The 25,289-nt window shown below is 58.1% G+C and overlaps 1 protein-coding gene across 1 annotated transcript; it reads right to left on the bottom strand.

The window, feature by feature from the left end:
* Positions 1-1,151: 1,151 nt before the first annotated feature.
* WNT9A (Wnt family member 9A) lies at positions 1,152-25,072 on the bottom strand. The gene is made up of 4 exons (XM_057709389.1): positions 24,954-25,072; positions 6,064-6,320; positions 5,027-5,289; positions 1,152-2,776 (listed from the first exon to the last, which is right to left on the bottom strand). Exons 1-4 carry the CDS (start codon positions 25,046-25,048, stop codon positions 2,294-2,296), a joined length of 1,098 nt encoding a protein of 365 aa, XP_057565372.1. The 5' UTR covers positions 25,049-25,072; the 3' UTR covers positions 1,152-2,293.
* Positions 25,073-25,289: the final 217 nt, after the last annotated feature.

The raw sequence follows: 25,289 nt of genomic DNA, 5'->3' as shown, positions 1-25,289 counted from the left end.
AGTGACCGAGCTACAGTCTTGTCATAGAAGCATGGCCAGCTCTGCCCGCTCCAGGCCCCAGCAGGTGGGAATGCTTGGGGACCACCAGGACGCACCCCAGCCTATCCCCACCCTCTCCAGCCAAGCGTGAAGGAGACCGAGGGGCAGACCCACATCATCCGCGGCCACAAAGCCCACCCTGGCTCCCTCCCAGGGGACACGGCTTGGCTGCACCACTCTGCCAGCATGCAGCTATCCACGGGGATGTTCTCTGAACCACAGGAGAATAAACTTTACTATTTACACTATAAAACAGGGACAAAGAGACCCACATCCACATAAATAGGTTTTCTTTTAAAAACACTGTCCCCAGGGGCCCTGAAGCCCCCCTGGACTCCGAGGAATCCCTTCACTCAGTAGTTCCCACGTCCACGCTGCCACCCAGCTCTGCACCTACCCACACCCCAGCGCACACCCTCAGCGCACAGTCGTAGAGCTGAGCAGGATGGGCCCAGGGCTGAAGGCCCTCCCCACACAGGAAGGAGAGCTCCACACCTAGGGAGGGCACGGGGCGGAGGCCACACCCCAGCCAACCACGGACCACGCCAGCACAGTGTGCAGAGGCGGACACACCACACACATGCACAGACGTGCTCGTGCACACGCGCACACACACGCAAGCACATATACCATGCACACACGTGCACGTGCTTGCACACACACATGCATCTATGTACACCCATGCACACACGTGCTCACGTTCTCGTGCAACATGCAGACACATACATGTGCTCACACCCCAGCATGCACTGCACATATGCGTACACGTCGCATATTCACACCCGCCACACACACATGCACACAGCCGCAAATCCAATCAGGTCAGTGCTGGCCATCCTTTTCCCCTCCCTACAAAATCAACAGCATGGCCAAGGAGAACAGTCTTCCATTCACCAGATCCTAACCCTAGACTCTCTCCACCCATGTCTGTCCCCACCCTGCCTCCCCCACAGCGACGGAGAGCAAGCTGTGCCTTCCTCGTGACATGCACCTCCAAGGGCTTGGCCCTGCCCCTCTGCCCGTGCCCACCTCTGGGGGAGAACAGGCCGCCTTCTGCCACTCCAGCCCCAGAATCTGCACTGAGGAGTCGTGGTGGGGCCATGTGCGCGCAGGGTGCAGAGCAGGGCCCGTCCACTGCCCAGCTCAGCCTCGCTAGGGGTAGTTGACCTGGACCATGGGACCTGGCTTTCAGAAACCCTGAGGGTGGTGGCCAGACACAGCTTGCTTTACTTCTTTAAAAACAACAATAGCAATGTCTCTCTTGATTTAGTGGTTTCAAACAAACAAAGCAGATCAGGCAAACAGGTTAGGAGGGGGCGTGGAGGGGAGGGAGAAAGGGGCCCCTCTAGATCAGGCTTTGCTGAGAGGGGGAGGAGCCACAGCCTGGGAGACGGCAGGGATGGAGAAAATAATAATTATATATTAGTTAAATAAAAATAACTTAAAAGTCACTGATATCACTCCAAAGAGAAGTACTCGATGTCAGAGCGGGTATATATACCCCCCACACCTGGGCAGCCAGGCATCTGCTCTCTCCTAGTGGTTTGACTCTCTAAGCCAGTGCCGGTGCAGGACAGCCCACAGGCAGTCCACACAGAGGCCGTGTGGTCATGAAGGTGTGCCCGCTGCTCCTCAGAGGGCACCCAGCACAGGAGGGGCACCTGGTGACTTAGGGGGACACAGTTTGGAAAGCATCCGTGCAAAGCTCTCAGGTCATGGGGAGGCACAAGCAGAGGGGATGCAGAGGTCAGACTGGGCCTTTGAGATGGGGAGACAAAGGGGAGGAGGTGGCCCATGCAGCCAACCCCCAGGCCTCTGCCCCCGCCTTGGAACCAAGCATGTTGGGGTCGCCCAGGGCAGGGGCTCAGCCCCTGCAGGTCTAGACCCCTCACCTGGCACACCCCACCTGCACCCCTGCAGCAGCCCAGCCAGGCCCGGGGGCTCAGCCCCTGCAGGTGTACACCCCTCACCCTGCACACCCCACCTGCACCCCTGCCGCAGCCCGGCCAGGCCCGGGGGCTCAGCCCCTGCAGGTGTACATCCCTCACACTGCACACGCTGCCTGAACCTCTGCTGCAGCCTGACCAGGCCCGGGGGCTCAGCCCCTGCAGGTCTAGACCCCTCACCTGGCACACCCCACCTGCACCCCTGCAGCAGCCCAGCCAGGCCCAGGGGCTCAGCCCCTGCAGGTCTAGACCCCTCACCTGGCACACCCCACCTGCACCCCTGCCGCAGCCCGGCCAGGCCCAGGGGCTCAGCCCTTGCAGGTGTAGACCTCCTCCCTCTGGGTGCACTGCCTGCACTCCACGTAGCAGCACCAGCGCACCTGGCACTGGCAAGGCCGGGTTACCACCCGACTCTGAGTGTTGTGACCGCGCCCACAGCAGATGCTCTCGCAGTTCTTCTCGCGGTGGCACCTGCGGCCGGCGGTGCCTGGGGAGAAGCGGCCGGCCAGGCAGAAGCTGGGAGAGTCATCCAGGTGCACCAGCTCCGGGGTGCGGGGCAGCGGGTCACCACCACCGGTCCCCGTGGCCCGGCCCCGCGGAGGTGCGATGGCGCCGGCCTCGCCGGTGGCCTCGTTGGTGGTGCTGCCCACCTTGAGGGCCGTCTCGTACTTGTGCTTCAGGCGTTTGCCCACCTCGTGGAAAGGAGCCAGCTGCCGCCAGCATGTCCTCACGGTGCATGAGCCTGACACGCCGTGGCATTTGCATGTGGTCTCCACCCCGGCCTTGATCACCTGGTGAAAGGGAGGGAGGTGGGCATGAGGGCCACTCTGAGCAGACGGGAGACCAGTCCCTGAGGATAAGCCTCAGAGGGGCTGGAACTGCCACTCGCCCCAGGGCCAGATCTCATGGCCCCACAGACCCGGGCCCAGGCCAAGGGGGTCACCACTGCTCATCACCCAGGCTCCCTGGCTCCCACACACGTCCCTGCCTCTCCAAGCCATGGACCACCCAGGACAGAAACCCCATAGCCAGCACCACACCTTCAGAGCGGCCACCGTAGCACCCTGAACCTGCCTCCTGCACCATCAAGGCCCTCCCGTCCCATCCCTGCATCCCAGGCTGCCCTCTGCAAGGGCAGGGCAGGCCTCCCCACCAGCCCCACTGTCAGCACCCCCTTAGGACCATACAGTCTGTTCTCGGCGGTCTGCTCCTTGAAAAAGTAAGGACAAGCAAATGAGCTTGCCTAGTGGGCAGAACTGGCCACCGGAGTCTCCATCCGAGCTAACCACGTCCCTGCCTGAGCACAGGGACCAGATGCTACTGCACGTGCAGGCACCACCCCCCACCCTGCTACGAGTAACTTGGAAAGAGGGAGAACGCCTCCAGAGAGGTCCAGATGGGAGGGGCTGCACCCACCCCCATACACAGGCAGGCCTAGCATCAACACTCCACTCCGGATCTGGGAAGCTGCCTAAGACCCAGCCTGGGCCCTTCCCCTCCCAGGACTTGGGTCCCACCTGCAAAGCCACGGAGTCGGGCCAGTTGTCCCACAGGGCCTCTGCCTGACTTTCCGCACGGGGGTCCCTAGAGGGACACGGGGAAGAAGAGCAGCAGGGGAAGGGGAGGTCCCTCTCCCAGTTGGGCCCCAAGCCAGGCCTGAGCTCCCACACTGCCCCCAGGGAGAGGCGGCTCAAAGGGGATTAAGAAACATAGCTGCCCTCCAGCCAGGCAACAGAAGAGTCACATTTAATGATACTTTGCTGAGAAACCCGGACAAATTTAATTAAAACGTGGCTTACCCAGGACCAGTGGAGCTAATGGAGCACTTTCATATTCTGACTTTTCATTAATAGCTTACAAAAGGGCGAGTGCAGAGGAAAAGAAAGGACCTCCCCTGGGGGATTTAATCAGCCTGCATCCCTCCCCAGAGGGTGGAAGGAGAGGCAGAGCTCCTGTGGAAAAGGGGGCAATGGATTCTTTAATAAGCCCACACCTCAGAACTCTGGCTTCTCAATAAAGAGGGGCTCAGAGAGGGGCTGGCATTCATTACCTAACCCCTCCCAGCCCCCAGGCCGGGCTCCGCATCCCGAGGGCTGCCCAGCGAGCCCGCAGACCCCGCTCCCAGCCCCTGACCGTCCCACAGCACAGGCCGAGCCTCGGGAGGCATCTGATAGCCAGGCTGGGCAGGGACTAGGAGGGCGGGTGTGCTCTGTCCACGGAGACGGTGGCGGGGCCAGGTGCCTCCGCCGGGGGTGTGGAGCCCGGGGGCTGCCGGGTGGGGAGCGGTTGCTGTGGAGCCAGGCCCCCCCCAGGCCCAGCCACGCCTGCAGCCAGCACTCCCAGGAGGCCCAGCTAGAGAGCTGAAACAGTCACTTCCACCGTGAGTTTCTTCAAAACAGAGTCCTGGCCACAGACAGGGCCCCTGAGGTGGCAGCGGCTTCCCCACCTTGGGCCAGCCACACCCCCAGCTTTTCCCGGGACCCCTGAACCACACACGTACCCATCTGCCGTCCACCTAGGTCCCTGGTGACAGGAGCACCCACCCCTTAGGCCTGGCAGGTAGGGTCCAGGCTACTGTCCTCCTGGTTAGATGGTGCCCAGCAAGGAGACCTTCCCTGTGGCCTTGACCACCCAGGACCCAGCTGCCTGCTCCCCAACCAGCAGCAAGTAGGCCTTCTGGCTCCACCCAACCAAGAGAGACCATGGGCCACCCCTCCACGGAGCTCCCCATCACGACAGCTAGTATCCCTGCCCATCTGACAAGTAACGAGCCTTATAAGCAGAAAGACCGGAGGCCCTGGCTGTCATCAACGGCTGGAACAGAGACACGGAGGCGGCTGACTTCACCTCCTCCCAGCCCCCCAGCCCCCTCCCCCACCAATGCACCTCCCTCAGCTCCTGCACGCCACCCCTGAAACACATATGCACCCTGCCCATCCCTCCGCACTTTGCCGCCCTGTGCCCCAACCCACGCCACCTGCACCCCCGTGCCCACCCCCCCACCCGGTACCCTTTCCCACCCCGCACCCCACCCCGCTTGCCTTCACACCCACGAGGTTGTTGTGGAAGTCCACACGGGCTCGCAGATCCTTGCTAGACCGCCGACCCAGGAACTCCTTGACGAACTTGCTGCTGTACTTGAGATTGTCCCCGCAGCCACCCCACTGCCAGGCCTCTCGGTTCTCCAGGTCGGGGGCCTCATCGCAAGTGCAGCGCTCCATACGGCCTGCACTGCACGCCTTGGCCAGCGCGTGCGTCAGGCCAGCAGAGGAGATGGCGTACAGGAAGGCTGTCTCCTTGAAGCCTGGAAGGGCGTGGGGGCAGGGGCAGGGGCAGGTCAGCAGGCCAGAGCGGCCCCCATCTCACTCAGGTGCAGCCAAACCATGGCCTCCCCAAGCACACATTCCAGATAGAGCAGGCTCTGCGGGAAGGATCCTTCCTGGTGTGTTCCACACAGGGAGGGGCACACCTGCCTGGGCTGACCTGTGCACCTGGGGACAGGACGTGCTCTCTCGTGCCCCAGACATAGGATTGGGCAGAGGCAGGACAGAATCCAGAGTGTACTGTGGCCACAGCTGTGCCCAGTGATCAGAGACTCCATCCATCTGGGTCTCCAACCCACTAGACTGGCCAGGGCCCCCTATGAGCCTTGCCACATCCTGGGCCTCAAAACAAGGCTGTTGAGAGACTCAGATGAGAGTCCCCCTTGGCACTGTCACGTGGAAGGAGACGCAAGAGAGGAGGCTCTGTGCTCAGGGCTGGGGCACCCGTTGGGCCCTTGCTCCTGTGCCCAGGCACTGGGCCTCAGCCACTGCCATGTGACAAGAGCCATCAGAGCTGCCTGGGGCCCCGGCACAGATGTCCGCATGTGCCTTGTGCCACCAACTGCTCCATGCAGGTGTGAGCAGGGCCAGGCATGGGGGAGAGAGCAGGAGGAACGGAAGGGAGGGAGCAGGGGAGTCAAATCCCACCCACCGCCCAGTCACCTGGAACTCAGCCGCGGTGATGCGCTGGGGGGGCACACCAGGGCTAGGCGGTCCGGCCTCCCTGCGCCTGCCCAGTGTCCCAGCACACTCACCTCGCTTGAGCAGGCTGGCCCGGTAGCGGCCCTCCAAGGTGCAGTTCCAGCGCTCAAACCGGAACTGGTACTGGCACTCGAGGGCACTCATGCTGACCGCCTCCACCAGCGTCTCGGCCACACCGGGGTCCCGGCGGCACATACGCCGCTGCTTGCGCTCCAGCTTCAGCCGGTCGCAGGCCTTGTAGTGTGCCTGGGCAGCTGCTTCCGGCTCCAGGGTCAGCGGGAGGATGGTCAGGGGCTCACTGCCCGTCAGCCTGGGCACAGAGAGGCCAAAGTGAGCCCTGCCCCAGAAGCAGGAGGTGGGCGCTGGGTGAGGGCTGTGGCTGCTGGGGTGGCGGAAGAACCTGCTGGGCTGGAAAGCATGGCGGCAGCTGGAGAGGAGCCCCAGTGGGCTCAACTGGGGGGCCAGAGGGGCAGCAGGCCCGGGGACAGGTACAGAAAAGCCACAGAGGACCCGGCGGGGGAGGGGTGGTGAGAAGGCCGTGGGACCCTTGCCCACCAGGCATCCTCTACACCCGCCTGCCCCTGTATCCACTCACACCCTGCCCTGCCAGCTGCTTGTGGACCCCTGCCCGGCCCCCTGCGTGACCCGTGAGCATACCTCAGGCATCCATGTGGCTGGCGACCCCTCCCCAGTAACTCCCTTCAGAGAGTCCCGCCCCAGCTGACACCAGCTTCACGGCCCAGGTCTGATGACAGGGGAAGGAACAGACAGATAGAAACTCATACGCACACACGTGGGAGGACTGCCCAGCCCAGGGTACTGGCCGAAGGCACAGACAACCAAGGCAGGGAGGGGGCACAGTAACCCCAGGCCACGTGAGATGTACAGCTCCCCTCCCCTCCCCCACCCACTCCCATGTTTGCTTACCCAGCTTGCTCCAGGACCCCCACCCTCTGCCATCCCCAGCTAGGGGTGCCCCCCCACGGCCCTGTGGTCCCTGGGGGAAAGGCCTGGCTCACTCCCTGTCCTCCTGCAGCCTGCGCAGATGGCCGCCTTGGTTCCAATGGGGTCTCCTGGGACATGTGCACCAGCAGGGGCCTCTCAGCCCAGGACCCAGGTGCCACCCAGGAAGTGGGCTCCTGGTTCTTCTGCATCTCCACCCTGTCGCTTGGCTGAGCCAAGGCCCCGGCATGGGTCAGTTTTCTGCTGTCTGGCCTGCCTGCCCTAACTCCTTACCACCTGCTCCATCCAGGCACTGACTGGCCCTGGCCTTTTACCTGCTCTGTGCTCAGAACCACGGGCCTCAGTGTCCCCAGACAGACAACTGCACATTTGCGCTCCAGGCACATCCAAGTCTGGCCCCACCCAGACCTTCGGCCCTCGAGAGGGAGAGGTGCCCACCCGGACGTGGATGGGGCTCCGAGCCCACCACTAGAGCATCAGTAGAAAGAAGCCCCACCCCCCCACCTCTCACCCCAGCCAACCCCAGGAACCAGGGGTGTCGGGAGTCCACAGACACTGGAGCCCCACACCGTGCCCTATCCCTCTTCCTGCTGTCCATCCAAAGCCCCCTCAGGGGCATAGTGGTCACTGGGCTAACAAGGAGAGCTGCAGCTTTCTGTAGGGTAAGGGATGCAGGCAGGGCCTTCTGGAAGCCCACCCTCTAGCAGACTCCAGCAGTAATGCTGCAGGTTGAGGCTCCTCTGGGGACAACCTGGGGTACCACATTTTGTAGCTGCAGGCACACACACCCCAGCACACCCTGCCCCGCCTAGCGGAGAGGGGCATCGCTGCATCTACCCTGGTAAGGGTGGGGCCTGTGAAAAGCAGAATCAGCCCTACCCTGAGGCCCCCGTATCCCGGCCCCTGAAGGAGCTGCCCCCATCTCACCCTCACTGATCAGCTCCCTGACAACACGAAACCAGGGTGCTGAGGCTTGGGAACCAGACCGACAGGAGGCCCAGGCAGCAGCTGGCAAGGAGCCCACTGGAATGCCAGAGCAGACTACTCAGGCCTAGGGGTGCAGAGCAGAAAGGACCACAACCCCCCACCTCTGCACACGTAGGTGCAGCACGAGCGAGGCCACGGTGGGCACCCTGAGAAGACCCACCCCAGGCCTTGGCCTGGCTCCCCACTGTGCTCAGGGCTAGTACACCAGTGCGAGCTGGGGGAGAGCAGAGGTGGCAATGGCTCCCAGCCCTGAGACCAAGGGTGAGGGAGAGCAGAGCCCAAAGCAGCGTCCCTGCCAGCTCAAGTCCGTGCAGACACTGCTGAAGGGCCCGCCTCCCTCTCCGTAAGCAACATTCTGAATCAGGAGGCCCCCGGGTATGCCTGGGAGGCCAGCATGGGTGCTGGCTAGAGGAGAAGCACCAAAGGTCCCTGAGACACACACAGATCCCTTGTGGGCCACTGAACAGTGGGGATGCAGAGGCCTTCGGGGAGAAGACACATGAGCTTGGAGCTTAAATGATGCACTGGAGGGGTAGCAGTACACGCCAGCCCCAGGCCCCAGTTACTGCACCCCTCACCTAGCATTAGGACTTCATGCCTAAGGACATGGGGATGTGGCAGAAGCTGACATCAGGGGGCAGCTTTGTGGACTTCCAGGCCCCTGACCAAGGACAGCTGCCGAGCTGGGGCAGGGAGCAGGCAGGGCCCCGAGGACCCTGGGCTGGAGGCCGGAAGTGCCACACTCCTCAACACAAAGGCAGCTCACACAGCGGAGATTTGTCCCCAGACAGGAATGTCAACAGCTGTGCCCAGAACTGCGTGCCACATGGCTAAAGCACTGTAGCCTCCAACCAGCACATCCCCCAGGCTGGATTCTCCCAGATTAACCGAGCTCCCACCGCTGCCAAAACATTCCAGCACCCAAGAGGACCCCTACTGCAAGGCCATCCTGGGGGGACCTGGGCTGGGCTGGAAAGGGCAGCTGTGGGTGTGGATGAGACAAACGGCAGGTGATGCTGCCCTCCAGTCTTCCAGGAAGCAGTGGGGGCGCCTGTGTCCACACTGCACATGCAGAGCTAACTCAGGGGTTCCCCACACCCAAGGCCAGACTGCACAGCTACAGGTAGCTTCACTCCCACCTGGCCTCAGCTTGTCCACCAGGGGATCAGACGTAGCTCCATAAACACAGCCACAAGCAAGCTGATATTTTCCTGGGGCCAGGTGGGCTCTACATCTGTTCTGGGTAGAAGGATGTGGAGGAAGGGTCAGCTCAAGTCCAGGGATGGCCATCTGACAGCCATGTGGCCACATGGCTGAGGCCTGAGGCCCAAGGGCCAGGCCTTTCCCTTGAGCCATCGCCCAGCTCCCATGGTAGGCATGAGGCTGGAACCCAAGGGGGCAGCATTGCTTTGCCCCCCTGGCATCCCTCATCCCAAGGTGGCCTGTCCCCATTTCTCTTTTATGAGGGTCCAGCTACCCCCTGCCCAGGCCCCCTTAACAGTCAGAGCGGACTCAGTGCAGCCAGCCTGAGAGCTTATGGCCTGGAGGGCAGTGACAGAGGAAAAACCCTCACAGAGGTGCCGAGGTGAGACGATGCATAAGGTACAGGGAAGAAGGTGGCCGTCAGGTGGGCCTGGGCTCAGTGGAGAAGGCCTCAGGGACAAGGGACAGACACCCCAACACAAAGAGGAAGCCACAGGAGTGCTGGAGGAAAGATGAGAGGTTCAGAAAACATTCTTAGAACCAGGAAGGCTTTTATCAGAGTGACTCAGAATCCAAAGTGCCTTGAAATTATAATAAATTTGACTACCAAATGTACAAGAATTTCTGCACAGTGACAAGCAGCATAGAGTCCGAAGACCAACAGACAAAGATCAGGGGAAATGCTGCAGTTTAGATTCCAGACCAAGGCCCAAGTTTCTGTGCTTGTGTGTGGGCACGTGCACGTGGGCGTGTACGTATGTGGACACAGGTGCATCTCTCCTCCAGATCAATAACAAAGGAATCAACTGTTAATTGGATACAGGATAGGGACACACAGTTCAAGGGAAGGGAATACAGCTGGCTGTTTAAAATGCATTTGCATTTCACTCAGAAAAAAACTACAAAATAAAACTATATTGATAGGTATTTTTCATTCATCAGATGAGTACAAATCAGTGTCTGATAAGATTATTGTCAAGGACACAGGGAAAGGGGTGTTCCTCCTTAGCTGGAATTCTGGACTGACATACCTTTAAAATTTACCCACCAATTCTCTTTCTAGAAATACAGACTACAGATATGTTATCTTAAAACATACATGCAAAAAACAAAACAAAAAAACAAAAAAAAACATTTAACATCAGCAAGAAAAAACGTACAAGCATGTCACTCACATGTTACCCAATGCACTGCTGTCATGCAAAAACACTGGAAGCACTGTTTGTTATTCAGAAAGACTGGAGATTGGCTGAATAAATGGGATTCATCCACTGCAGTATTCAGCAGGCCTCAGAAAAGCCACAGCCCAGCCACTGTGCACACTCAGCGCACAGGCACAGGCCTCACTCTGCAGAGCACCTGTCTGCACACGTGTGGGTGCATGGGGCCACCCAGGACAAAGGTGGCCTGGGGCAGAGGACACACGTTCTTCTCCCCATGGCCTGTGAGCCACTCACATGTTGTCTCATGCCCATGTGGCCCATTCAAAATAACAAAGTGCAACGTACAGCCAGTGGCATGGAGAAGCCCCCCACAGGCTCTCAGCCCTGTATGCCAGCCTGCAGCAGTGAGCCTCTGCCCACACAGCCTATCTCCAGGGGCTGCGCCTTTCAGCCCAGAAAGCGCCCAGGCCACCTGGCACAGCCCAGCCCCCTCAACCGCCCAGCTGCCCACACCCGTGCACCTGCCACTGTGCTCAACACAGCTGCCCCTCCTCCCCGTGGGCATCTGGTCCGAGACAGGTGGGTGGATGGGCACATACGCCTGCCCAGACAGCCCGTGGAGGACTTGAGCCAAGGTTGGCTGCCCTCGCTCCAACGGACTGGGCTCTCCCAGTGCTGGACCCACTTTCCGGGAAGAAACTGAGAGATCTAAATGTTGGCTTGCACTTTACAACACTCGGGTATTTTCAAGAGATATAAAACACACGTGGGAGTGAGTAGCACAAGTGCGGAACACAGCTCTCACCCAGCTCAAGAAACAGCCTTGTGCCGGGGCCCTCCCAACTCCCACCACTAATGTCATAAACAACCCCCTAAACATCCTCCAAAACCTCCCCCATCCTGCTGTGCACATCCAGCTGCGTCCAGTTGACGCTGACATCTGCCCATGAGGTTTGGTGGGGCCAGCATCCCTCCCTCAGGATCCCAAAGGTCCCGTCTCCTCATGGCTCTGTGACGTCACAGCAGCCTCGCATGTGGCTCATCCCAGGCTCCACCCTGGGCTAGTGGTCCTTAGACTGACATTTTACTGGGATTCCACCAGGAGCTTCTTCCAAAAGATTCCAAGGGCACATGTTGGCTCTGTATCTGCATACACGTGACAGGGTTTGCTGGGGCGGTCATGACTCCTCTGTGTGCAATGTTGAGAATTGTTCAGTGAGGACAGTGTCTCTCTCCATTTGCTCAGAATTCCTTCCTGCTTCTCTCTGAAGTCTTACAGCAACCCTGCCTGGGTGCCCTGTATTAGAATCAGTCTGTTTTCCAGAATGATAGTGTGTAAAAAGAAAATATCTTTATAATGTCAGTCAGTCTTCCCTCTGTTGCTGACCTACAAAAGCCCAACTGACCCTATGCTGATTTAGTATTTGGTGACCTTGCTACGTGTTGTAATTCATCTCTAATGATTTTCAGATGCTCTGTGTACAATCATGCAGTCCACAGAGACACCAGGCTGCTTTCTTACTATGCGGTTCTTTCTGCCTTCCTACGCTGGCTAGGGCCGTTAGCACAATCGTGCAGGATCTGCCAACTCCCTCTGGGTCCCAGCCTCCTGACTCCCAGCTCTACCGCCACCGGCCAACTGTCCAGTGCCCTTGCTGGCATGTGTGGCCATGCAGTGAAGGAGAGAATATTGGGCACCACCACCGGAAAGTGGGGACCCTCGTCCTTGCTCATCTCCCCTCCACAAGCCCAAACTCACATCTCTGCCACCCAGACCCACCCCTCCGGACACAAAGGCGCCCTGAAGGCTGGCGCTAGAGAGCAGAAGTCAAAGCACTCACAGAGCCAGAACGTGATTGCTACACAAGAGAAATGACTCCCATCATGCTCAAAGGTCTGTTAAGACAATTGTCATCACCCAGATTCAGACAAGGATGACGACAGGCATCCCTGTCTGACTCTTGGTCTTAAAAGGGAAGCTTTTGCCATTTCACCATTAAGCATGAGGTTCACTGTGTGTTTTTCTGGACACCGTGTATCAAGTTAAAGAAGTTCCCTTCTGCTTTTAGTTTGCTCTGGGTGTTTTTTAAAATCACAAATGGATGTTGAACTTTACTAAATGTCATCCCTACATCTTTTGTTGTGTGATTTTTCTCCTCTAATCTGCTAAATTGAGGAATTTCACTAGTTGATTTTTCTAATGTTAGACACGAAACATTCCTGGAATAAACCCAACTGGCCGTGATGGGTTTTATCCTTTCTCTGTACTGCTGATGTAACTTGATGATGTTTTGTCTAGGATGTTTGCATCCGTGCTTGCAATTTTCTTCTTCCATGCTCTTCCTGCTGAGTTTCGATGCCTTAGCGAGAGCTGTCTTTTTTTTTTTTTTTTTTAATCCTGGAAGAGTTGTGTCAGATTAGAATTACGTCTTCTTGACTGTTTGGTGAAACTTGTCATGAAGCCATGCAGGCTGACCTTTTCTTGGTGGAGACATTTCCTTTCTGATCCAATTTCTTTTTTTTCTTTTTGTAAAACAACTTTATTGAGATATAATTCACCCACCATAAAATTTGCCCATTTAAAGTATACAATTCAGCATTTTGTAGTATATATGCAGGTATGTGCAAACAGCACCACAGTCAATTTTAGGATATTTTCATCGCTTCAAAAAGAAACTCCATAATGTACTATTTAGCTATCAACTCCCTATTCCTCTCCCCAAACTCCTGGCAACCACTAATCTACCTTCTGTGTCTGTGGACCTGCCTGATCTGGACATTTCCTATAAATAGAATCAAACAATGTGTGGCCTTTTCTGACTGGCTTCTTTCACTCAGCACAATGTTTTTAAGGTCCATCCATGCTGTAGCATGTAATAATATCCCACCGTATGGATCTACCACATTCTGTTTTTCTACTCCTCAGATGATGGACATTTGAGTTGTTTGCTCTTTTTATTTACTTTATTTAGCTATTTTTTAATTTACGTATTTATGTATGTATGTACATATTTATTTATTTAAGCCAAGCCCTGCAGCAGGTGAGATCTTAATTCCCCAACCAGGGATCTAACCCATGCCCTTGGCATTGGGAGTGCAGAGTCTTAACCACTGGACTGCCAGGGAAGTCCCTGAGTTGTTCACTTTTTAACTACTGTCGTAATGCCACAATGACCATTCACGTACACATTTTTTCATGAACATGTGTTTTCGTTTCTCATGGGTATACACCCAGGGGTGGAATTGCTGGGTCATAGAAGAATTCCTTGTTTAATTGTTTGAGGAACTGTCAGATTGTTTTCCACAGCGGCTATACCATTTTTCATTCCCAGCGACCCAATTTCTTTGCTTACTATAGTATTAGTCAATATTTCCATATCTTGCATCCATTTCTGTTACTTTTTGTTGTTGTTCTCTCCATTTCTTCCGCATTTTCGGATTTATCAGCATGGAACTGTTCATCACATTCCCTTGTTTCTGTTTGCAGAATCTATGATGATGGGCCCCGTAGCCAGACACTAGCACTCCTCTTCACTGGCTTAGCCTCCTCAGATGTTCCTGAGACCTTTTTCCCAGAGAGGGATCTGTTCATCTCTAATGCACGTTCATTTGTCAATTTCTGCACTACTTCTACATTCTTTCCTTCTATTTTCATTCAGTTTACCTTACTTCTTTTCCTCACTTTTGTGATGGACACTCGCTGAGTGCTTTCAAGTGTCTCTCCACTTCTAAAATATGCATTTAAGCTACCACTGTGGCTGCTTCAGTCTCTCCAAGACTGTAGCCTCAGCTCACCATGCAGCATATGAGTCACACCCTCAGGTCACCAGACTGAGCCTGACACGGCCCCAGGTCACTGAACTAAAACAGGCACAGCTCAGATCACTGCCCTGAGCCTGAGTCACAGTCTTAGGTCACTGCAGGAGCCCGAGTCACAGTGTGCCCTGCTCCCTCTACTCTCCTTTCCCTCTCTGCCTCCTGGCCCATTGAGCTGGTGTGTTCTCTCTCCATCCTCTTATGTTCTCTATCCCTGCATTGTGTGTCTCTCACCCAGAGCCTATAATTAGACGAAGGACCCGACTACAACTCCAATCACCGTAGCCTTATGTCTGGAGCATCTCCTCCACTGGGGTCCTGGGGTCTCACTTTCTCTCTTCTGCTGGCCATGCCTCTTCTGGTTCTTTTTTTTCCTCTCCTTTCCTGCCTTCGTTTGGGTTATCTTTATTATTCTGCTTTTCCTTTTGTTAATTTGAAGTCTTATATTTCCATCACTTTCATGGTTACCCTCAAAATTACAACATGAGTCTGTAAGTTACTCATGTTCAACGTTGGTCCACGCCATCCCCTTCTCAGGCCTGAGAACACAAGTTTGTTGACGCCCCAGAATTGTATACTGTTGTGTATTTCAGTTCTACATTTAGGACCCAACAGGAAGCCGTTCAGTGTTCCCTCATCCTCTCTGTGCCTGTGACCTTCTCTTTGCCCTTCACTCCTCTCTGTGTCTGGAACACAGCAGGACCGTTTCCCATGCCTAAGCTGCAGCGTCAACGTTTCCTTCAGAGCAACTCTCAATTTGTCTGAAAATGTCTTTATTTCACCCTCATTTTACAGTAATCTTCACCGAGCATAGAGTTCTTGGCTGGCAGTTATTTTCTTTTCACGCACCAAGTGGCCGGTCCCGCCGTCTTCTGGCCTTGCCCTCCGTTCTGAAGTTAGCTGCCAGCCTGACAATGCTTGTTTTCTGGGATTGCTTTGGTGTTTTGCAGTGGCAATCTGTTATGTTCCGGCATGAACAATTTTTTTTTTCCTGCTCAGAAAGACTCTGGGCCTTTTGAATCTTCTGGATTGTCCTGATCGGTTTCAGAAAATTTTCAGCCATTCTCTCCAGATATCACTCCCTCAGTTCCCCTTCTCTTCTACCTCTGGGCTTCTGATGGAGCATAGAGGGCCTCTGATGGAGCATGCAGGACCTCCTCACTGTGTCCCCAGGTTTCTCACCTTCTTTGTTTTCCGTGTATCTGCCTTTCCATGCCATACTCTGCGTAATTTCTCTCAGCCCACCTTACAGTTTGTCCATTCTCCTCAACTGTTTCTAATCTGCTTTCAAATCAGTCTATTACTTACATTTTTTTTCCCCAGTTCTATTTGGTTTTTCCAAACTTGCTGGGTCAGTTTTTGTGGCTTCTCATTCCCTGCAGATATCCCAAGCTTATCTTGCTTCTGAAAGCACAGTGAGAATTGTTTTATTCAGTGTGGGATGCTCTGTTTACTGGTCTGCTGCCATCATTTCTGCAAGTCCTTGGTTGCATTTCCTTGCACACCAAGTTATCTCTGACCATATGCTGGTCGCCACACTTGAGAAAATGTTCACAGGAATAATCTGAAGCAGAGGATAAAAGTCTCCAAAATTCACACCCACCTGGAACCTCAGAATGTGCCTTATTTGGAATAAGGGTCTTTGCGGAAGAAATCAAGGTAAGGAGCTTGAGACTAGATCATCCTGGATCAGGTCCCACATTGCTGAGGCCGCACTGCCCTGACCAGCTCTGCAGAGACCACACTCCAGCCCTGGGAGAGCAGCGAAGAACAGACAGAGCCAAGCCGGGGGATGCCCAAGCCCCGATGTGGGCCCGGCCTGAGGCTGTCACGCCCGACTGCTTCGGCACTACTGGGGCAGCCCCTCTGAGCACCCAGCCAGTCACACATCCTCACACCTGCCCCTGAGGACAGCCAGGCAGCAGGATGGGCACTGTTGGAAGAGGATGAGTGCAGGTTTGGCCCACGATGGTACTGGGGCCATCCTTGTGCCACACCACTCAGCCCCTAGAACATCTCACTCCTTCCCACTCACAGTTGGGGTGGGAGGGAGACAGATTTCAATTGCCCTTCCTCCAGCCAACAGGCCCAACCACCCCAAGGGCCACCCTGCCCACAAACCCAGCTCCCCAGGCACGGGGGGCTGAGACCCTGGGCTGGGCGGAAGGAGAAGAGTCCGGAGTTCCAGAAGCCACAGCGCCCTGCCAAGGAAACCTCAGCCCCACCAGACGGCATTTAATTTCTGTGTGAATCAAATTCAAAACAAATTCCAGTGCTGAGAGCTGGTTTTGAGATTAACCCTCCATCCTCCCATGGCCTGCAGCCTCCCATCCAAGCAGGCGGGTGTGGGGTAGGCACAGATGCCACCAGAGCCTGGGGCTCCCCGAGAGCTCCACCATCACTTGGTGCCCTGCCATGCCAAGGAGGAGGTGAGGGCCAAGGGACGCGGAGGAGCAGGGCAGGAGGGCAGCCTCCACATACAGGTCACACTGTGGCAGAGACCTTGTGTCTGTGAGGGCTGTCACCTTCATCAGCTGTTAGAATCGCCAGGCCCCGACTTCCCCACCTCATGGGACTCCAACATTCCAGGGCATGAAGAGCTCTTGGTTAGTCCCCAACTCCATCACTCTCCAGCTACTCCAGGGGACTGCCTAGCTAAGGCCTGGCCACCCTGGGAGTCAGCTGGCAGACACAGGACTCAGCAAACTCTACTACGCTAGGACCCACAGCACTGCCCACCAGGCCTGGCATCCACAAGCCTAACAGAAATGTCCCTGTTCACACCTGGCCCCTGAAGTGAGCAGAACTCATGGGACCCCGAGACTCTGAGGGTCACCAGCCAGCTGTCCCCTTTCCAGAGCAGGACAATGCAGCCCAGGTTGGGAGAGTGGCAGACCTAAAGGCCCCCAGGAGGGTGGCTGAGGCTGCGTGGAACCCCCAGATTCACTGACTGCTGCAAGGAGAAGCTGGGCTGCAGTGGCTTCCTGGAGGAACCAGAGTCAGCAGGCCACCTCTGTGCCTTGGTCACCACATCCCCAGGCCTCAGAGGTGGCTTGGACCCATGATAGGGCTGCCACAAAGGACAGGTAAGACGCAGGGCAGGTGATTGGAGAGCCACAGGACTCCCCCATCCCCACCCCACCACTACCAGCATCACCCTGATGACTGGCTTCCTTCCTGCAGCTGGCCTCCGGGGGCCCAGCACCATGCCAGATGCAGATGGGGGACCCTGGGACAGCCTAGATCAACACCCCACCCTGGGGTGGCCTGAGGCAGCCACTGCTGTTCCCTCTGTCCGTGAAGGAGCCAGATCTGGTGTGCTCTGGTCTGGGAGTCCCTGGCAGCCTCTACTCTCGGGCCAGACCACTTCCCTGGCCACGTCTACCTCAGGTATCGCTAAGAAAAACAAACGCAGCTTGAGGCTTGCCTTTTTCCATTCCCTCGTCCGGCTGCCGGTCTCGAGGCGCAGGGCCTGCCAGCTGGGCGGCCGGGTTTCCTCCTGTGGCTAGGGGCGCCAGGCCAGCCAGGAACCTCACTGGGAGGAGCAGGGGAGCATGGCGGGCTGTGCCCGCAGGTCACAGAGCCAGATGGCCAGCACACCACCCAGGTCGACACTGTCTAGAGTGGGGCTGCCCTCCTCTGGAGACCCCAGCCCAGCCCACCAATGTCTCTTAATGCTTAGCTCCTGCAGGAAAACAGGCTGGTCATCACCCAGCCCAGGCTACCAAGCCCCGCTCCAGATGCCTGCTCAGACCTGCTATGCAACACGGGCAGCCACCTGCCCCTACCTCCCCAACCCTTGCTCAGTGGGGTCCTCAGCCCCTGCCTCCCACCTGCCCCCTGGGAGCCCCAGCATAGCCCTCTGCCCTCAGCATACACAAAAGCCTCTGTCCAACCACTAGGCCCCATTGTCTCGTGTCTGCTGCACCTGGCCCACCATCCGTGCATTGGACAGTGTAGTGGACCCATCAGCAAGTGTGGAGACAGTGTGGTGGAGCTCAGGGCCCGGGGTGAGCAGGGGACGGGTCCATCTGGTGATCAAGCACCTCAGACCCCACACTTGGGTGCAGAGCCAGGAAGCGGAGAGGAGACAGGATCCCTCACAAGGCCTTGGAAGAGCCAGCCCAGCGCAGTTTGGAGGAGACACCATACGGGACCCTCCTGGCTTCCCCAGAGGTGAGCTACAGGGGAAGAGCGATACTGCTGGGGTATCCTCTGGCTTCCTGGAAGAGGCAACAGCTGAGGCAGATCCTGGAGGATGGGCAGGCCCACGAGGACAGTGGCCCTGCTCCCCACCTACCAGAGGCTGACTTCCAAGTGGGGACCTGGCCTCACCCACTTCCCAGATAACTGCACCTCCTCTGAAACTTCCCACAGCCTGCTGAGCCAGGGTGGGCACTGCAGGGGCACCGGGGACAATACACAAAGGGAGCCGAGCGCCCCCCAGGCTGGGATTAAGGGGGCTGAGGGCCGGCCCTGCTGACAGGTGTCATTTTTCTGCAGCCAGGAAAGCCAAGCCAGGCCCCTTATCAGCTCATCGCTCCTCCCCGAATTCAGGGCCCACAGCCCGCCGGGAGGAATCGTGTGTGTGCATTCTTTTCCAGGAGAAAAAATACCCACACACGTCTATTGTCTTCCACATCACAAGGCCCCTGGGGTGGGTGGTGGGTGCCACCCTCCATCTGGGGCCACCCCGGGAGCCTGGGCGGGATCCCGCCAGGGCTCGCGGCTCTGGAGTCGGGTGCTGGACCACAGTGGCAAGGCCGGGGGTGAGATTAGGCCAGCTGTCCTCCCATCCAGACGGCCGCCGGCTGTGGGAGAACATCTGCTCACACAGCTGAGGGGAGCCAGATGGCGGCGGCTTCCTCCTCACCTCAGGCCCCACCAGGAGGCCTCCGGACGCCCCCGCCTGTGCGCACGGGAGTCCCAGCCCAGAGGCCCCATCCTGGCCCGATGCTCCCACCTGCCTCTCTCTGGTCTCTGCATCAGGGGCCCAGGGCAGGGTCCCCCTCAGGAGCCTGTGGAAGCGGACAACGGGGCAGGCAGGGGCCAATGGTTTGGGAGTCCACAGCCCCCCAGAGAAGCCTGGCCAGGAGAAGGGGGGAGGCAGGAGGGGCTCTGGAGACAAGAGGTGCAAGGAGCAGTCAGGCCCGCACGGGATCCCCTTGGCCTCCCCCTGCTGCTCTTTCCACCTGCCTCCCCATGTCTGCCCTGGACCAACAGGCTGGGAAACTGGAACATCTTGGTCCCTCTGCTGGCCACAGAGGTCCTGGACCATGAGTCCAGGAAGAATCCCCCCTCCTTTGCAGGCAGGAAGCCCAGGCCCCTTCATACACCATCCCTCTACCCTCTCCTGTCCCTAGAGCTCCCCTCCCTAAGCTGGAGCCCTCCCCACACCCCCAGGCGCCCTCCTTCAGCCTGCTGCCCTGCCCTGCATCCCTCGTCACCCGCTGCTCTGAGGTCGCACCCACAGGGCCACTTCCAAGGGGCCTAATCTACCTCCCTGCCAGCCCCGCAGCTGCCCTGGACACTGTGGACACGGCCCCATTGCCTGGGCCCTCCCTCCCCCTCAGCTCTCAACGCAGGCCTAACCTCTCCTGATCCTCCGAGGCACACTGCTCTCCATGGCTTCTTCCTCAAATGCCAGACCTGAGGCCTTGAAGGACTGCTTTGGGTGTGTCTGTCCTGAGGTGAGTCTCCGTGGGTAGCACCTGCCCTGTCACCCAAACCCATATGACTCCCCAAACTCCTGTCCGCTTAGCTCACAGCACCACCAGCCCTGGCCAGAGCATCACCTGGGACACCTCCCCCTCTGTCAGCCTCTCCCTAGCCCCAGTGGACTCTGGGTCTCCCCAGCTTCTCTGTGAAAAGCTGACCTCCCCTACAGGTGAGCCCCATTTCCCAGCCCCACACACAAGCCCCCCAAGCCCCTGTCAGGGTTATCGCATTCTCTCAGCAGGACTCCATCTCATCCCTTGCCCACCCACGGGCTCACCATACAGCCTCGGCATTCTCCCATCAGGCTCGCTCCTTCTGCCATGAAAACCTTCCCTCCTTCTTTCTACTCTAGGGACCACCTGGGAGCCCCTCCTCCAAGCAGCCAGCAGGCATGTGGCCACACAGGACCCCCAGCTCAGGATTCTGAGAAGCAGAGGAGGTGCCCTCCCCTCCTGGCACTGGGCAGTCAACCCTCCCTGACCCCGCACTCAGAGCCCACCCCCACCCCAGGACCGCAGCCTCTCCAGAGCAGCACCTGAGCACAGTGCCAGGGCCCCCAGCTAGCTCCGAGCCCAGACCAGGCTCCAGCAAAGGAACAGCCACCTGCACCCTTGCCTCCCCCCATAGTCCACTGGGGGCCAAGCAGGAGGCAGATCTGTCGTCAAGACCCATGTGTGCAGCCCCTGTATGAAGAGGTGAGAGACAGCATGTCAGCTCACAGGTCAAGAAAAAAGGTTCTCCTCAGTCCAAGGACAGATCCAGAACATTTAAAGAGCTCTTACAACTCAACAGAAAGACAACCAAGCCAAAAATTAAGCAAGGAAATTGAATAGACATTTCCTCAAAAGAAGACATTAGAAATAGCCACTATGCACATGAAAAAGATGCTCAATATCACTAGGCATCAGGGAAATGCAAACCAAAACTACGAGATACACCTCAAATCTACCAGGGTGGCCAGAACTTAAACAGGAAAACAAAAGAACGAGAAAACATGTTTTCTTTAAAATCAGAGCATTAACAAGCACTGGCGAGGACGTGGAGAAATTGGAAGCCTCACGTATGACTGGTGGGAATGTAAAAGGATGCTGTGGAAAACAGTTTGGTGGTTCCTCAAAAAGTTAAACAGAGAGTTACTACATGATCCAACAATTCTACTCCTAGGTGTATATCCAGGAAAACTGAAAACATAAGTCCACAAAAAAACCTGTACACCAATTTTCACAGGAGCATCGCTCACCACAGCCAAAAGGTGGAAACTACCCAAGTGTCTATCAACTGATGGACAGGTGGAAGAAAACGGCCATATGTCTATCTAGTCGAATATTATTTAGTCACAAAAAGCAATGATGTACTGATCTGTGCTACAAAGGTGAACAAATCTTGCAAACAGCACGCTCAGTGAAAAAAGCCAGACGCAAAAGGCCACATATGGTATGATTCCATTTATATGAAATGTCCAGAACAGGCAAATCCACAGAAACAGAAAGTGGATTAGTGGTTGCCAGGGGCTGGGGGAGGAGGGGACGGGATATGAGGTTTCTGGGGTGATGAAAACGTTCTGGAATTAGATAGCGGTGCTGGCTGCACAGCCTTGTGGATGTATTAAAAACCACTGAACTGTATACTTCAACTAAGTAAGTTTACAGGATGTGAGTTTCGTTTCAATAGCAGAAAGACCTTCGGCCCTAAAGCCCACTTGTCCCCTCCACCCCATTCACAATGGTTCAGAGCACCTCAGCTGCCTTTCAAACTGGCTCCCAGTACCCCTCATGGGCTAGAGAAGCCCTTAGTGCCACGCCTGGTGCTGCCTCTTCCTTCCATGTAGGCCTCCAGGCTGCCTGGCCCAGAGAGTTGGGATGAGCCCACAGACCTCACAGCAATGCCTACACCCCCACATCACCCTGCAAATGTTTCTTGTATACCGTGGAGTGCTGAAGCCAGCACCATGAGAGAGCCTCAGGGATCACTGTGCCCGTTCTTACTTCTTTTGAAGATTAATTCACGTCTGAAGCCTCAGGCCTCCACTTGCCTGGGCAGCCCCTAGATGCCTGTCTAGTAGCTTCCCCAGAGGCCTATGCTAGGGGCTGGTTCAGCACACACACAGGACTTCTAAGAAAGAGGCAGTGAGATGCCAGGGAGCCCAGGCCCTGCTCTGACAGGCACAGATCCCCAAAATCCCCAGTCCCAGCCCCTTGATCCAGGTTCAGAGGAGCACAAGAGTGGCTTGCCCCAGGGCCTGGGGCACCCCTTCCTGAGCAAATTTCAACACACAGGCCCACCTTTAGCTCCATGTTCTCAGCTGAGGATAACACCAAGAGGAGCAAAGTATAGGAGAGCCAGGTCTATGGGGTGGGGCAGGGGGCTGGTGGCTGGCAGCAGGGAGAGGTGTCCAAGTTTGTATCTCAGACCTGCCACAAGACCTTGGGATAGCCGCTTCCTGCTTAGAGCCAGGCTCCACTTCCTTCCAAGAGGGCATCAGGCCAAGCTGTCTAGGCCCCCAGAGCACAGACATCTCTGTAGCCCCAGGAGAGCCAGATGGAAACACCACCTGCTAATCACAGTGAGAAGAAGGGTCAGGCCAGGGAGGAAGAGAAGAGAGCCCCTTTCCTGTGGCAGGCAGGTGACCTAGAGGGCCCTGCCTGGTGGCCAGAAGCTGAAGAGGACAGCAGGAGCAGGACGGGTTGGGTTGCAGCCTGGGGGGGTGGGGGGCAGGGCAGGGAGGGCTCCCACCACCCACGTGATCCTCCCCCAGGCCAGCCTCTCTGGGTTTCTGGGCTGTAACTGGAGCTGTCCTGCCTGGGAGCCTCTGTGCCAGGCAGAGCTTTCAGAGTGGGGGAAGGGAGAGGAGGGCTGGATCCCGGCTCCTTTCCCCTGTTCCCTCTGTACTCAGGGTGGGGAGGGAAGCCCCAGCACAAGGCACAGAGAGGCCCCCTGGCTCCGGCCCAGCCCTGCCTGGCCCTGCCTGCCTTGGGCCATCTCCTCCTCCCCCTCTCCTCTGGCTCCTGCCCCTTTGCTAAGCCAAGAGAAAGGGCCCCAGACCCAGGCCCAGCCAGTCACTGCTGGCCAGAGGCTGGGCCTCCACGCCTGGGGCTATCCTGAGTGGACCCCAGCACCAGGTCCCTTCCCTTCTCTGCCTGTACAGCTGGCACAGAGCCTGGCATCCTCCAGGACCTCTCTCTATCAAGCTGAGTCTTGTCTCTCTCGCCTGTGGGGGCGGAGGGGAAGGGGGGTACCCCCAGCAGAGGCAGCACAACTGCTTCCTGTGCTACCCACGGGGCAGGACTTGGGTAGCCTCACTTGACGGGGCCTTTGGGATTAAAGAGCAGGGCTGAAAGGGCTAGCTGGAGAAGCCACAGGGGTGCCTAGCCCTGCTGACTAGCCATACAGTCACTGGAAGTTATTCCCTTCAAGGGAACTAAACAGACTTCCCTGGAGGTACAAAGTGCAGAGAAAACATGGAGAAAGAGAGGGATGCTACAGGGCTTGGGGTGGAGGGTGGGAGCCAGGATCCTGACCACCACCCTGTGGATCGGATCTTCCTGGAGAGAAAAGGCCGGCAGCAGGGAGACTACAAGCAGAGCACAGCGTGGCGCAGACAAGCCCAGGGTGTGTCTGAAGCCTGGTGAGCAGACCCATGGCTGAGCCCGGACAGCGAGAAGGCACAGCTGGCTGACAGGCCGTCGTGACTCACCGTGGACCTGCAGCCAGACAGCCAGCCTCTGACCCTCCCTCTGCCCAAGAGGGTGAGGCAAAGGCTGCACAGATGGCATGTAGGGGCGTGCCAGCCTCCGCACAGCCTGCGCCCCAGGCCCGCCAAACCAACAGCCACAGCCCCGGCTGCGGGGTGGGGTCTCCAGGGTAAGGAGACAGGGAGCTGACCCTGGAAGACGACCCAGGAGAAAGGAATAGGAGAAGGGGGAGGGGGGAGAAAAACACAAAGGGAAAGTTTCCCATGAAAATATTTTATTTTCTTTGAGAACAGGATACACCTGCAGGGCTTCTCGCCCAGTCGGCCTCTCCCCGCCCTGGCAGTGCCACATTTCTGGGCCAACGGGGCCCTCTGCCGGCCAGGCCGCTGCGCGCCGGCGCCTGGTCCAGGGGAGAGGGAACAGGTGACGACGGGTGGAGGGCGGCAGTCCGAGAACGGCCGCAGGGCGCGCAGGACAGGGGCTGGGCAGGACGCGAGGGTGGCCTCGGCTCCAGGAGTGGCCCGGGGGAAGAAGGCGGGGAGAATGGGGAGAGCCGGAGGGTTGGCTGCGCGATGCCACCCAGACCTCGGTGTGCCCATCTGCAGACTACAGCGAGGGTCCCCAAAGCTCGCCCGGCTGGACATCCCAGATCTGGGAGTGAGGAACGAGGAAGGGCAGGAAGGAACGTCGGAGAGAGACGAGCCAAAACCACACAAACTGCTGCTGCGGAGAAGCGCGCAGGGCAGCGACCCTGCAGGCGGCGGGAGGCAGCATTCACGGCCGGGCTGGGCCCTGCGCACCGGAGAGGTCCCACAGACGCGCTCCCGCGGGCCGGGGCCCGAGCGAACGTCAGAAGCAAAGCGCAAGAAAAATAAAATTCCTCCAGTCTGGAGTTTTTTTTTTCCCTTTGGGGCTCAGTGCAAGGAACATCTGGATTTTGTACGTATTTTTTTGTTGTTGTTAAATTAACTTCTCGAGGAGAGAAAGGAGGGGGAAACTGCAAGGGGGGTGGGTGTGCAGGGGCCAGGGAGGCTCCAGACGTTTGGCAAGAAATCCCGGCCTAAAGGAGCCGATCACCAGAGCTTGGTCCTGGAGCTCCATGGAGCCCCGCGCACCGCCGCGGGCGCGGCCCCAGCGACTCCGGCTCCGGGGTCACGGAGGACCGGGGCCTCACGCCAGCCCGTCGGGTACTCCGGCCCCTCTCCGCGCTCCGCGCCACGGGGACACCAACTCGCGGACCCAGCGACGCGGGCGCCGCAAACAAACAGCTCCAGGCAACCCGGCGGCTCTCGCTAGCCCGGGCACCGCGCCCCGCGCACCTGGGTCGCCCCCGCCCTCGCGCCCGCGCCGGCCTCGGGCCCGGCCCGCCCGCCCCGCCCGCCGGGCCGCCGAGGCACCTACCCGAAGTAGGCGGCCGAGGGGCGCAGCGCGGCGAGCAGCAGCGTCAGCGCGAAGGCCGCGGCCAGCCAGCGCGCCAGCAGGGGCCCATCCAGCATCTTGCCGCGCCGCGGCGGCTGACCATCGCGCTCCCGGCCCCGCGCTGGGCGCCCCGCGGCCGCCGCCCTCTTATAGCGCCCGGAGCGCCAGGCCGGGGGCGGGGCGCCGGCCAGCTGGCCCGGCCCCGCCCGCGCCCGGGGAGGGGTCACGCCGGCGCCGGGGGCGGGCCGAAACCCGAGCCAGCGCACCGCCCCGCCTCGCTGCCGCCCGGCCACTCGCGCCTCGGGGCGCGCCTCGCGC

The sequence above is a fragment of the Hippopotamus amphibius genome, chromosome 15 (assembly GCF_030028045.1).
Source record: "Hippopotamus amphibius kiboko isolate mHipAmp2 chromosome 15, mHipAmp2.hap2, whole genome shotgun sequence".
Lineage (NCBI taxonomy): Eukaryota > Metazoa > Chordata > Mammalia > Artiodactyla > Hippopotamidae > Hippopotamus > Hippopotamus amphibius.
This window is presented reverse-complemented; position numbering and strand designations above follow the sequence as displayed.